The 13222-nt window shown below is 46.1% G+C and overlaps 1 protein-coding gene across 1 annotated transcript in view; it reads right to left on the bottom strand.

Moving 5' to 3' along the window:
* STK10 (serine/threonine kinase 10) overlaps positions 1-13222 on the bottom strand; it is a 130051-nt gene that overhangs the window by 92037 nt on the left and 24792 nt on the right. The window contains exon 2 of the mRNA XM_015101234.3: positions 7138-7302. Coding sequence (XP_014956720.3) covers positions 7138-7302 — 165 coding nt within the window. The remainder of the gene's footprint in view (positions 1-7137; positions 7303-13222) is intronic.

Here is a 13222-nt window from a genome sequence, read left to right on the forward strand (position 1 = left end):
CTGGGTCCTTCTCGGACAGGCCTCCCGCTGCCCATGCACGAAAGGCGGCTTGCCCTGTTTGAAGTCACACCTCTGATGTCATATCCATCATGGTCCTTATGGTTACCTGAATTATGTGTTTATGCGCTAATTGGCTGACTTCCTCACCAGACTGTAAGCTCCTTGAGCACAAGAACTGTATCTCTTGTTCACCACTGAATCCCCAGCCCGCAGAACAGGGCCTGGCACACAGCAGATGCTCAGCAACGTGCTCAGGGCCAGAGAGAATCTGGTCTCCTCTCACGTGGGTCTCTGCCTCTCCTCCTCTGCCATCTTCCAGCCACAACTTTTGTCTGGTCCTTTACAGGCTCCACTGGGTCCTGTCTCAGGGCCTCCGAGAATACTTCCTATTCTCTCTTCCTGGAAATTTCTGCTCTCTAAATTTCTGCAGGTCTGCCCTGCAGCCTGTCTTTGGGGCCTCAGCTGAAAGGTCACCTCGCGAGAAAGGCCTTCCTTATCTATCCTATTTGAAGCATCTGCCCCTGACCTGCCTGCCCCCCTCCCACCAAGAACTTCCATCACATTTCCCAGTCTCTTTTTCTTTCACACGCTTCTCACTTGCTGAAGTCCTCTCGCTTATTTCTTTATCTGCTTCCATACTGTCTGCTTCTACCTCTGGACTCTGAGCCCAGCGAGGCCAGGGATCTGGCTGGTCTTGATCATTTCCGTATCCTCCGGGCGGGATCAGGACTGGGCACAAGGAAGAAATTCAACAGACACTTGTCCACACGAATAAATGGAGAACTCTGTGATCTGACAGGGCTGCAGGCTTAATTCCTCCAAGATGACCCAAGCTTCTAGAGACAAGAGCCAGAGTCCCATGGTGAACAGTAAGATCACGACAGCAGGTTTGCTGTCCTGTAGAAAGGCTGAGGGCAACCCGGGCTCAGAAACCAATCAGGAGCTTTCAGAATCATCACAGCTTGCCACGCAGGACTTCGCAGCCACCTTCACTTCCTGGCCAGATTCTGCACAGGAAAAGCTTCCACCCTGCAAGCGACTGAAAGCTAGAGAATTGTTTCAGCCAAAAACAAGGGCAACACCGCCCCGAGGCTACGCTCTGTGGGTTGCAGGGACTCCACTGCCTTCACTGTCCCTGGGGCCGGTGCCCCAAGGGGAGGGGCGCCCCAGGACCTCCACTCCTGCCTCTGCTCTGGGTCAGCACTGCAGGAGCATGAAGCCAGGGTCCTGCCTACCAGAGGAGGGGGATACCAGCACTGGCATCAGCACTGAAACGCGACAGGAGGATGAGCAACCGCAGAGGAGCACAGAGGAGGAAGAGGAGGTGCGCTCCACCGAGAGGGGCCTGGGAGAGCCTAAAAGGCCTCAGTGTGGAAGGAGAGGTCCCGCTGACTCTGCAGATGGCACTGCGGAGGGCTGCCTGGAGGAAGGCACTAGATGCAAAGACCTGGAGGTGCCACCTACAAGCAGCCTGAACAGCTGCAGAGGGAGGCCTGGGAAGATGCTGGCAGACAGACTATAATCAGCCTACGTTCCAGGTAATGGGCTTGGAATATATTCTGGAGAGCTGTGGAAGGGCTTTTCAAAGGGCACTGTGACATGAGCAGGGTCTCTCATCCACAGTATCTGATGTCTGTATGTCTGGCCTTGTAACTAATTCATTGTGTGACTTTAGCTGAAATTCCAACTTTGGCCACCTGATTTGAAGAACTGACTCACTGGAAAAGACGGTGATGCTGGGAAAGACTGAAGGTGGGATGAGAAGGGGATGAGAGGATGAGATGGTTGGATGGCATCACCAACTCAATGGACATGAGTTTGAGTAAACTCTGGGAGTTGCTGATGGACAGGGAAGCCTGGCGTGCTGCAGTCTGTAGGGTCGCAAAGGGTCAGACATGACTGAGCGAGTGAACTAACTAAGACCCTCTCTGGTGCGCAGTTGTCTCATTTTTCAAATGAGACGTTGGCTGCGTGACACCAGCTGTAGCAGTCCGTGGCTTAGTCAACGCAACACTCATCTGAATCTAGGGGTGTGCCAGAGCCAGCTTCCACTGGCTTGTGAGCACTGCGCTAAATTTTCAGGAATTTTTGTAACCTAGTAACATAACCTATGTTTAAAATTAAGTTATGTAACCTTATTATTTTAAAAACTGTATTAAAGACAACAAAGGTGATAAACACTCAAAACGCCTCAACTCTCTAATTATTTTAGCACTTTCTACTGTTCTCTCTACTCTTGAGGCTGTTGACATCTATCATATCTGTATGGCAGAAATAACTTCATCATGGAGTGGTCCTGCAGCTCTGTAAGTGACATTTTGTTTTAGCTTGAAATTGACCATGGTGGGAATATTTACACCACAGACACTGGCAGATGCTATCAACTAGGGCTGTTCTTCCCAGAGAGCTGACTGTCAAACACGTACCACCATACCATTCTCACTCCCCTGTAGGAAGAGACCCAACCCTTGAAAGGCTTTCCCAGACATCAAAATCTGGTCATGGCAAGGGGTGGGAACCAGGGAGGGGCAGTTATAAACCAAAGGAAATTCATGAGATCAGCCCAGGGTTCCCCGCACTCGCCTGTCTTCGAGGCCTGGGTATACATCCAGAGCCGCGTGGTCTACACTGTCTAAGGCAATAACCCCTATGTGGCTGCTGAGCCACACAGAACCACACGTGGCTCTTCAGCACCCAAAACGTGGCTAGCATAGAACTGTACGATCAGTCTATTCCCTTTTAATTAAGTTAAATTTAAAACCTGATATTTGACTCTACTATTGGGATACATTTAAGAACACTGTAACAACCTGAGGACATGAATCTGCTTTTTCATCCAGAAATTTCATGATATCTAAATACAGAGGAAACATTTCTGATGAAACTTCAGCTCCTAAACTGAGATGCGCTGTAAGTGTGCAGCACATACTAGATTTGAAAACTTAAAATGGAAAACAACTAAAATACCTCATCAGTATTTTTTTTATTGACTACATGTCAGAATGATAATGTTTTATATACTAGGTTAAATAAATTCTATTACTTTAATTAATTTCATTAGTTTATTTTTGCTTTAATGTAGTAATTAGAAATTTTTAAATTATACATATGGCTCACATTATATTTCTATTGGATAGCGCTAGTTTAGAATATCACTTGCACCATTTGTATTCAAAAGCAGAAGCGGTCATCAGAAACCATGAGAAGATTAAAAACTCTAGAAGAAAATGAGTCAGTCTTGTTAGATTGCAGGTGGGGTGGTTTGGTGAGTGGCCTCCACCCCACCGGGGAAAATTCCGTCCCGACTGCCATGGCTGGGCAAGACACCCAGGATGCCAGGGCAGTGGTCAGTTTCTCATCCTAAAGCCCAGCCCCTGAAAGCAGACCCCAGGTCAAGGCTGATTTCGTCAAAGACACCCACACAGAAAAGCTGGCTCCTGGAGCCACAGAGAGCACCCGAGCCTGGACACAGGATGGGGCCCACAGTCACCCCACAGAAGGAAACACCATAAAGCTGGTGCACCTTTAACCTAGTATTTGAGAATGAGACTCCTCTCTTCCATACTTCCACCCATGCTGCCCTTCAGACTGCCCTTCCCTCTCTTACCCCTTGGAGAACTCCTACGCATTCTTTAAGATCCAGTTCAAAGGTTCCTTCCTCTAAACGTTTTTCTGACCAATGGTGCCCCCATCTCACATCCTTGGACTTCTGGCCTCGTCCATTCTGACCATTTCCTGGTCAGCCTGGGTGTTCTCACTCTTGCCCCCTCAAACCTGATTTCTTTCTAAATGTGTGTCTCTCCCCCATGAGACTGCCACTGGGTCCCTATTGCCTTCAGCAATAGTTCTCAAACTTCAACAAGCATCAGAGTCACCTAGAAGGCTCCTTAAACAGACAGCAGGGCCCCTTCCCAGAGTTTCTGATTCAGCAGCTCTGAGCTGGGACCTAATATTCAGCATTTCTAACAAGGTCCGTGGTGCTGCTGCTACTACTGGTCTGAAAGGCTGTACTTTGAGAACCGCTGATCTAAAAGACCAAGTGTAAACCGTCACCTTGGCATTCAAGGCCCTCCAGGACCCTGCCTCCAACGACTGCCCTCATTTTGTACGACATGCTGGTAGACCCACCAATCCTAGCATTCCCAGGATCCCAGCAGGTCGCAGCTCTCCCACCTCCACTCCTCGGCCCAGGCCGACACTGCTTGAAATCTTCTCGATCCCCCCAGTTCCAGCCACCTTCCATGATTTCACAATGTCTAAAACCCAAATCAAAAATGAGAGATAACACCTCTAAAGGCCTACAAAGAAACAAATGTAGGGTGTAGGCGCAGCTACAGAAGAGGCGGGCAAAAAATGATTTTGGCCACAGCAGTAGCCCTGGATAAGAAAGTACCAGCCTGAAGTGACGACCTTGGGACAGAAAATTCTGATGTATCTATTTGACCAACTCCACCGCAGTCACTGTCCAGTTACAAACTGTCCTTTTCCTCCATTGGTTTTCTAACTCGGCCACTTTCCAGCTGCGTGGCCTAGCAGGGGAGGCGGGAGACTGACTTAGCATCTTTCTTTCTCACTTTCATCTATAAGATGAAAATAAAGCAACAGCCTCAAAGAATATGATTAAATGACATAATGTGAGTAAAATGCAAAGCAAAAGGCCCAGCACACAGTAAGCCTTCAATAAATATTAGCTGTCGTTGGCATTATCTCTGGCCTTGGAAAAGTAATGAACTTGGTAAACAGCCACAAACAATAATGGGAACAGATGTATAAAAGATGTTTTCCTCAGTACGTACGTCATTAGCAATCCAATGATGGCTGACTGGATGGAGAGCTGGATGGAGAGATGGATGGGTGTGTGTGTTGTGGGTAGGTGGTGAGATAGAAAAACTCAATTATATGATATCAAAATTGATTCTGTGAGGCCAGTATGGTGATAGATTTAAAAATCTTAAAAATTCTCCTAAAGAGATTCTCAAGCAAGAACATAAAAATTCAAAGATGTCCATCACAGAGTTGTTTATAACAGCAATAAAAAACAAAATCAACAGCCTAACTGCTTAGTAGTCAGAAGATGGAATTCTATAGAAAAAGAAAAGACAAAGATGCAGGTGTTTCCCTAAAATATGAAAAGTCACTCTTGATATATCTTAAACAAAAAGAGGAAGAATGAAGTAGCAAGTCTGATATAAGTTCATCTTTTAAAAAAAAAAACCTCTGTGTAGATATAGAAAAAGTCTAGAAAAATTTATTATATTATTAAAAATGATTATCTTTGGTATAAAGATTCAGGTGACATTACTCTTTTGCTTTTCTGTATACTCTTATTTTTCTGATAGCCATGTATTTAAAATTTTAATTTCTTAAAAAAATAAAAACTTTCTAAAAAGCAGCTCCGTGAATCAAGACAGAAGAAATGCATCAGTGTCAGCTGTGTGGCCATGAGCAAGGCGCCTGCCCTCTCTGTGTCTCTGTTGCCTCCTCTTTGGAAAAGGGTAACCAGTCTCCCTGCCTGGATCACCTTCCAAGGAGAGGCAGTGAATGAGGAAGGGCTTTGAAGTCTTCAGCTGATAGGCAGGTGATGGTGGTTTTATTGCCCCCAGTGATAACTAGAAGACTCCCCGAGGAGATGCTCAGAGAAGCAGAGAAGCTGGCCTCCGCTGGCGGGCAACCAGGTTTAGTGGACAAAGGTATGGGCAGGGTAGACGGCCAAGTTTCTCATCCCCCTCGGACACTGGCTTTCCTCATTTCTCTGAAATGAGAGGGATGAACTTTGACAGTGGTTTCTAAACCACTCCTTTGGTTTTCTTAAATAACAGGATCCCTTTCTCAAATGAAACACAGATTTCCCCACTAAGCATCAGTAGCTCTGTTCCTAAAAAGCAGGCATTCTGACTCCAAGACTCAACTTGGTGTCTATTTCTCATTACTTCAAATGGGAAAAACTATAAAGCATGACATAGCAACTCAGACTGCCCAATAATTTCCTAAAATGTGTCTAACACACATGACACTCTCCCTATACATGATAAACTATCATGATAGGAGGTCCAATGCTTAAAGCATTCCCTCCTGGGAATTCCCTGGTGGTCCAGTGGTTAAGACTCAGTATTGTCACTGCCATTGGCCCAGGTTTCATGCTTGATTGGGGAAGTAAGATCCCACAAGCTGTGCAACCAGAAAAAAAAAAAAAAATCCCCTCCTGACCTCCAAATCATTGCTGACAACCAGTAACTGTGCTGCCATGAGCCTGGACTGCTCACGCAGATCTGGTTCACTCCCAAAGGCCCAGCCCCTCTGACACTTGCTCCCTTTGCAAGCCATCTACCAGTGAGTCTGACAGTTTTCCAGTTGCATCTATTAATTCATGAGATTACCTGCACATCATTTCGTTACAAATGTTCGGCTGAGTTTGGGAGACATAAATATGATGTTTGATGGGCACAATACTGGCTGAAAATGGGAGTATGGAAACACGTACCTTCTAGGACATCTGGGTTTTATAAACTGAGAGGCTAGAAGAATGTCAATGGGGGAGCCATTCGCAGGGCAGGTTCTGAAAACCAGGGCAGCCCGGAACTCCTCCAAGGGGGATGCTGAGCCGGGAAGGTGGGGCTTTGACGCACCTGCACTGTGCATCTCAAAATACGAGGGCGCAGCCAGAGAGTGGAGGCTATACGGGGCCCCTTGAGTGCTGCCACTGAAAGGAAGCGCCCTGGAGCAGCTGCCAGTGGCAGAGACAATGCCACCAGAACAAAAACTAAAAAGCTCACACTCAGCGAACTCCGACATGGGCCAGCTATTCTTCCAAGCATCAGTTAGCTCATATCATCTCCAAAACAACTCAGTGCGCTAGGTACTGGCATCATCCCCATCTTACAGCTGGGGAAACTGAGGCAAGGAGAAGTTAATAACTTGCCTACAGGTATCCAAGCACAGCTGTGGTTTGAGGCCAGGCAGTAGAGCTTCTGAATTCCTTTCTGCTCCGTAGCACTACACTCGGCCCCGCAGTGGAGAGGCTCTGCAGAAAGGGGAGCACACTTCACTGTGCCCGCAAAGCAGCAGCGGAGAAAGAGCCGCGGCCCTCAGAACCGCGCAGGGCCCGGTGGCATCGCCTCGGGCCCGAGGCACCCTTACCCACAGCTTCCCGTCATAGTAGTAGGCGCCCAGGAGCTTCACGATGTAGGGGTGGTCGCAGGTGGCCAGGATCTCGATCTCCACGATGTAATCTTCCAGCTCCTCCTCGCTGTTGGTCTCGATTACCTTGGCCGCGGCCAAGGCACCCGTCTCCTTGTTCTTGGCCTGGAAAGCAGAGACACGGAAGGTCAGCAGGCCTGGTCGGCAGGAAGCCGACCGCTGGGGCTAGCTCAGAGAGGCCGCGCGGTGGGGACACAGGCTGGATGTCCAGACACAAACAAGGGGCCGCAGCAGAAGGTCCGCTGCTCTGAACAACGGCCAGCGCTCTCTCGTGATGTCAGCACAGGGGGCATGTGAGACAAGCACTGGTCTGTGGTTAGTAACAAAAACTTTAAGTACAAGACACCTGTACTATGGGATAAATAAAAGTACAAGAACAGCATAGATCTACAAACAGCTGTTAGGACCAAACTGAAGCCAGGACAGGCTCTAAAGATAATCAGTCTAGTGACACTAGAAAACTGGGCTATGTGCCTTATAGACGGTGCCAATATATAATTACCCTGGAAGATAAAGATTCTACAGGACAGACTAAGTCAGATGACCTGAAGATATACTGGGCTACATCTAACGGAAGTTCTTAACATAAGTCTTACTTGTGACTTTACTAATATTGCTGGCTATGTTATTTGTATTTCCCCTGTCTTACAAAATTGCTGTTTCTTACACTGTCAAATGTGTGTGTGAGGCCTCTAATAGAATAATATATAGTCCCATATGAGATCGATGATGGTAATAGTGTAACTCTAGATATGGCAAGAAGCAACAAGAGAGAATATTTTCCTGGACCAAGAAGCTAATAAGACAGGTGGTCCAGAGAATTTTGGATACTGTTTTATGGCCTAATCCAGTAACAGCACATTGAGTGGCCTGTTTACCTGAGAATGGACACTCTCAGCACCACGGGATAAAATGGTCATGAAGTGCCCCCCTCATAATCATGGTCAAGTTTATGAGCAAAAGGGGCTCTGCCAACTGAAGACTGACACTCGCCATCCGCATCTACAAAGATTAAATCATGGCCGCTGCAACTGCTGACTTTCAACGCCCCTGAAAGGAGTTCAGGGTGAAAATCAGGAATGAGGCATTCTGTGCTCTGGGAAAAACTGGCAGAACAGGCCGTCAGATAGTTAGATCTTTTCAGAAGATTTTATGAGTCCCAATTCTTGCATCTTCTCTTATCTAGCGAAACACTGACGTCATTAACGGTAAAATCTGCTTTGGCTATTAAAAAATAGTTTACAATTAAAAGTCAAAATACAGTAGCTACAGTTCAGATATCCTGGAAAATAACTAGGTGATGCTATGGGTGTACTTCCAGATTAGAGCTTGTATTGCTCCAAGCTGGGGCAGTCCTATGCCCCATTTTGACAGGAAGTTATCATAGTCATTGTTGCCTAGTTCCCTAAAATTAAAACTGAGCGAGACTCTGTGGGGCTCTGGAGTACAGATCTGCTCTGTGTTCTCCATTTCTTATCTGTAGGATATAGACTTTGTTCAGCCTCCTTGGCCTTCCCTAAATTCCAAAGCACGGATTCAAACAATTGCTAATCAGGGAAGGGAGAGGATACAAAAACAGAAACTATCAAAGGTTGGTACAGCCTCCAGACAGAGTCCTGGTTCCTACTCAAAGAAATATGCATAACAATGTCTTTGAGCCCCCATCCAGGTGGAAGATGGTAACTTCAGACTGAACACAAGATTCTTGGAGCACTGCTCTGTTGCCTCAGCACCAACCAATCAGAAGGGGTCACAAAGCCTGCAACCCTCACCCCAAATGTTGCCTTCTGTTTCCGGGGACCAGAGATGACCATCCTGTTAGGTCTCTTGTTTGGCCCTTGTCTATTTCATCTCTGAGAGGGGCCAACTAAATTGCTGCAACCACAAGGGTAGAAGCTGGTTTCAGATGTGGAAAACCCCAACTTAGATCAGGTGGAGAGACTTCTGCTCTGCTAGGCAGGCCCACGCCCATGCACAGCAGGAAGAAGTTACAGAAGAAAGAGACCTCCGCCCCAATTCCCAAAAAGTACCTTGAGTAGGAAGTCTCTCAGGGGGCCCATGTGCTGTGTTAGGGAAAGAACATTGTTTTTATGTGAATCACTCAGGGATAATCAGGGAGTCCCTGGCCAAGATAAGAGATGGGCTAAAAAAAAAAAAGTCTCAAAATTGATTTGAGTCCTGGTTCCAACAGTCCCTGTGGTTAACAACACTCATTTCCACCCTGGTGGGCCCTCTCATAGTGCTACTATTAATACTTACTTTGGGTCCATGCATAATAACTAAGCTTGTTGCCTTTGTAAAAGACCGCGTCAATACCATCCAACTGATGGTACTGAGGCAACAGCATCAGGCCCTGCCCCAAAATAAAGAGGAAGATTCCTCTATGTAGCTGAAGACAGGGGGGAATGTTAGGACCAAACTGAAGCCAGGACAGGCTCTAAGGGGCAGGCAAGGCCCGAGGTTTAGTCTCTAGGAAAGCTGAGGCACTGGGAACTTCCGCAGGCAGTGTAGCTCGACCAATCAGAAAAAATCCCCGTAGCCCCCCCCCCCTGCCCCCACCGCCTGCGCCAGACCTGAGCCAATCCCGATAGGGATGTGAGGTTTAAAAGTCCTGCATGTACGGTTTAACCAATCAGCTATGCTGTTACAGGAACAAAGAACCGTCTGTATAAAAGTAGATGTGATGCAGAGCTTGGGGCTCTCGTCAAGACTCCACTGCGCTGGATGAGACGTGAGCCCTAGCTCGAGCTAGCAATAAACCCCTTTATGCTTTTGCATTGCTGTGGACGTCTTATTCTCTCAGTTTTGGAGACTCGGACTTCGGGCATAACACAGCCTGGAAAGATTCCTGGCTGTTCTGTAAAAGACCCACGTCACTGAAAAATAAAAAGTGGTATGATGCTTTTTATATTTAAAAAGATGGAAAACTACTTTTTCATAAATGCTCACACAGGAAATGTACATGCATGGAAAACTGGAAAAATACTGCCTGACAGCAGGCTGGGGAGGAGGCTGGCATGGGGGCAGAGACAAAGGACACTTTTACGCACCCTGGATTGCTTTAAAGTGTTAAAAGGATGCTGTGAGCATTTATCTGCATTATGTCACGTATATTAAAAGCAAAATTAAGAGTTTTTCATAGATGCACTTCACCTGATTCTAACAAAGGTTTCTTATTTGATGAAAAAGAGAGTGAGAGAATTTCACATCTACAAGGATAGATATAATTCTCTAAAAACGGAAAATAAGTGTTGAGGACGTGGAAAAATTGGTACCTCTGTGCATTGCTCGTGGGCAGAAAAGCAGTACAGCTGCTGTGGAAAAGAGCTTGGCGGTTTCTCAAAAGGTTAAACATAGAACTACCATACGGCCCAGCAGTTCCACTCCTAGGCATATCTGCAAAAGATCTGCGAGCAGGAGTTTGAGCAGTCTCTGTACACCAATGTTCACAGCAGCGCTATTCACAAGAGCCAAATGGTGGAAACGACCCAAGTGTCCATCGGCAGATGAATGAAGTGAAAAAACAGGGCACAGACAGTCCTCCTGGATCCTAAGTTCCATAGCGTCAGAGTCAACGAACTGAAGATCAAAAATATTCAGGAAAAAAAATCAGAAAGTTCCAAAGAGCAAAGCCTGAATTTGCCACGTGCCTGGCAATTATTTACATATCATCTACATCATATTTACAACTATTTACATAGCATTTACATAGACTTCGGTATTAAATGTAATCTACAGATGTTTAAAGTATACAGAAGGATGTGCACAGCTTATATGGAAATACTATGATGGGCTTGATAAAGGACAGAAATGGTCTGGACCTAACAGAAGCAGAAGATATTAAGAAGAGGTGGCAAGAATACACAGAAGAACTGTACAAAAAAGATCTTCATGACCCAGATAATCACGATGGTGTGATCACTCACCTAGAGCCAGACATCTTGGAATGTGAAGTCAAGTGGGCATTAGGAAGCATCACTACGAACAGAGCTAGTGGAAGTGATGGAATTCCAGTTGAGCTATTTCAAATCCTGAAAGATAATGCTGTGAAAGTGCTGCACTCAATATGCCAGCAAATTTGGAAAACTCAGCAGTGGCCACAGGACTGGAAAAGGTGTTTTCATTCCAATCCCAAAGAAAGGCAATGCCAAAGAATGCTCAAACTACTGCACAATTGCACTCATCTCATCACGCTAGTAAAGCAATGCTCAAAATTCTCCAAGCCAGGCTTCAGCAGTATGTGAACTGTGAACTTCCAGATGTTCAAGCTGGTTTTAGAAAAGGCAGAAGAACCAGAGATCAAATTGCCAACATCCACTGGATCATGGAAAAAGCAAGAGAGTTCCAGAAAAACATCTATTTCTGCTTTATTGACTATTCCAAAGCCTCTGACTGTGTGGAGCACAATAAACTGTGGAAAATTCTGAAAGAGATGGGAATGCCAGACCACCTGACCTGCCTCTTGAGAAACCTATATGCAGTTCAGGAAGCAACAGTCAGTACTGGACATGGAACAACAGAGTGGTTCCAAACAGGAAAAGGAGTATGTCAAGGCTGTATATTGTCACCTTGCTTAATTAACTTATATGCAGAGTACACCATGAGAAATGCTGGGCCGGAGGAAGCACAAGCTGGAATCAAGATTGCCTGGAGAAATATCAATAACCTCAGATATGCAGATGACACCACCCTTATGGTAGAAAGCAAAGAAGAACTTAAGAGCCTCCTGATGAAACTGAAAGAGGAGAGTGAAAAAGTTGGCTTAAAGCTCAACATTCAGAAAACAAAGATGGTGGCATCTGGTCCCATCACTTCATGGGAAATAGATGGGGAAACAGTGGAAACGGTGTCAGAATTTATTTTTGGGGTGCTCCAAAATCACTGCAGATGGTGACTGCAGCTATGAAATTAAAAGACGCTTACTCCTTGGAAGGAAAGTGATGACCAACCTAGATAGCATATTCAAAAGCAGAGACATTACTTTGCCAACAAAGGTCTGTCTAGTCAAGGCTATAGTTTTTCCAGTGGTCATGTATGGATGTGAGAGTTGGACTGTGAAGAAAGCTGAGTGCCGAAGAATTGATGCTTTTGAACTGTGGTGTTGGAGAAGACTCTTGAGAGTCCCTTGGACTGCAAGGAGATCCAACCAGTCCATTCTGAAGGAGATCAGCCCTGGGTGTTCTTTGCAAGGAATGATGCTAAAGCTGAAGCTCCAGTACTTTGGCCACCTCATGCGAAGAGTTGACTCATTGGAAAAGACTCTGATGCTGGGAGGGATTGGGGGCAGGAGGAGAAGGGGACGACAGAGGATGAGATGGCTGGATGGCATCACCGACTCGATGGACATGAGTTTGAGTGAACTCTGGGAGCTGGTGATGGACAGGGAGGCCTGGCGTGCTGCGATTCGTGGGGTCACAAAGAGTTGGACACAAATGAGCCACTGAACTGAACTGAATGCCATTGATATAAGAGACTTAACACCCACGGATTTTGGTATCTGCGGGGTTGTCCCAGAACCAGTCTTCCTGGGAGGATGATTTACACATTCAATGGGGTACTATTTAGTCTTAAAAAGGAAGGAAATTCTGGCACAAGCTACAACATGGATGAATCTGGAGGACATTATGCTAAGTAAGAAATAATACAGTCACAAAAGGACAAATATCGCATTAATTCCACATAAATGAGGTACCTAGAATAGTCAATAAACTACTTTCATAGAGAAAGAAAGTAGAATAGAGGCTGCCAGGGACTGGTTACCATCAGGAGTGAGGAGTTGAGTGTTTAGTGGGTACAGAGTTTCTCTTGGGATGAGGCACAAGTTCTAGAAATGGATAGAGAGGAAGGCAGCACACACAGTGTGAGCAGACCTCACCCCAGTGAGCTGTACAGCTAGAATCGGCTAAGACAGTCTATTTTGTGCTCTGCATATTTAACCACAGTTAGAACTGGCAGTGAGAGAGAAATAACTGTGTAAGTAGTGCAAGCGATTTCACCCACAGTGAGCTAGTGCCCAGAAGGGGCA

This window comes from Ovis aries, chromosome 16 (genome assembly GCF_016772045.2).
Source record: "Ovis aries strain OAR_USU_Benz2616 breed Rambouillet chromosome 16, ARS-UI_Ramb_v3.0, whole genome shotgun sequence".
Taxonomy (NCBI): domain Eukaryota; kingdom Metazoa; phylum Chordata; class Mammalia; order Artiodactyla; family Bovidae; genus Ovis; species Ovis aries.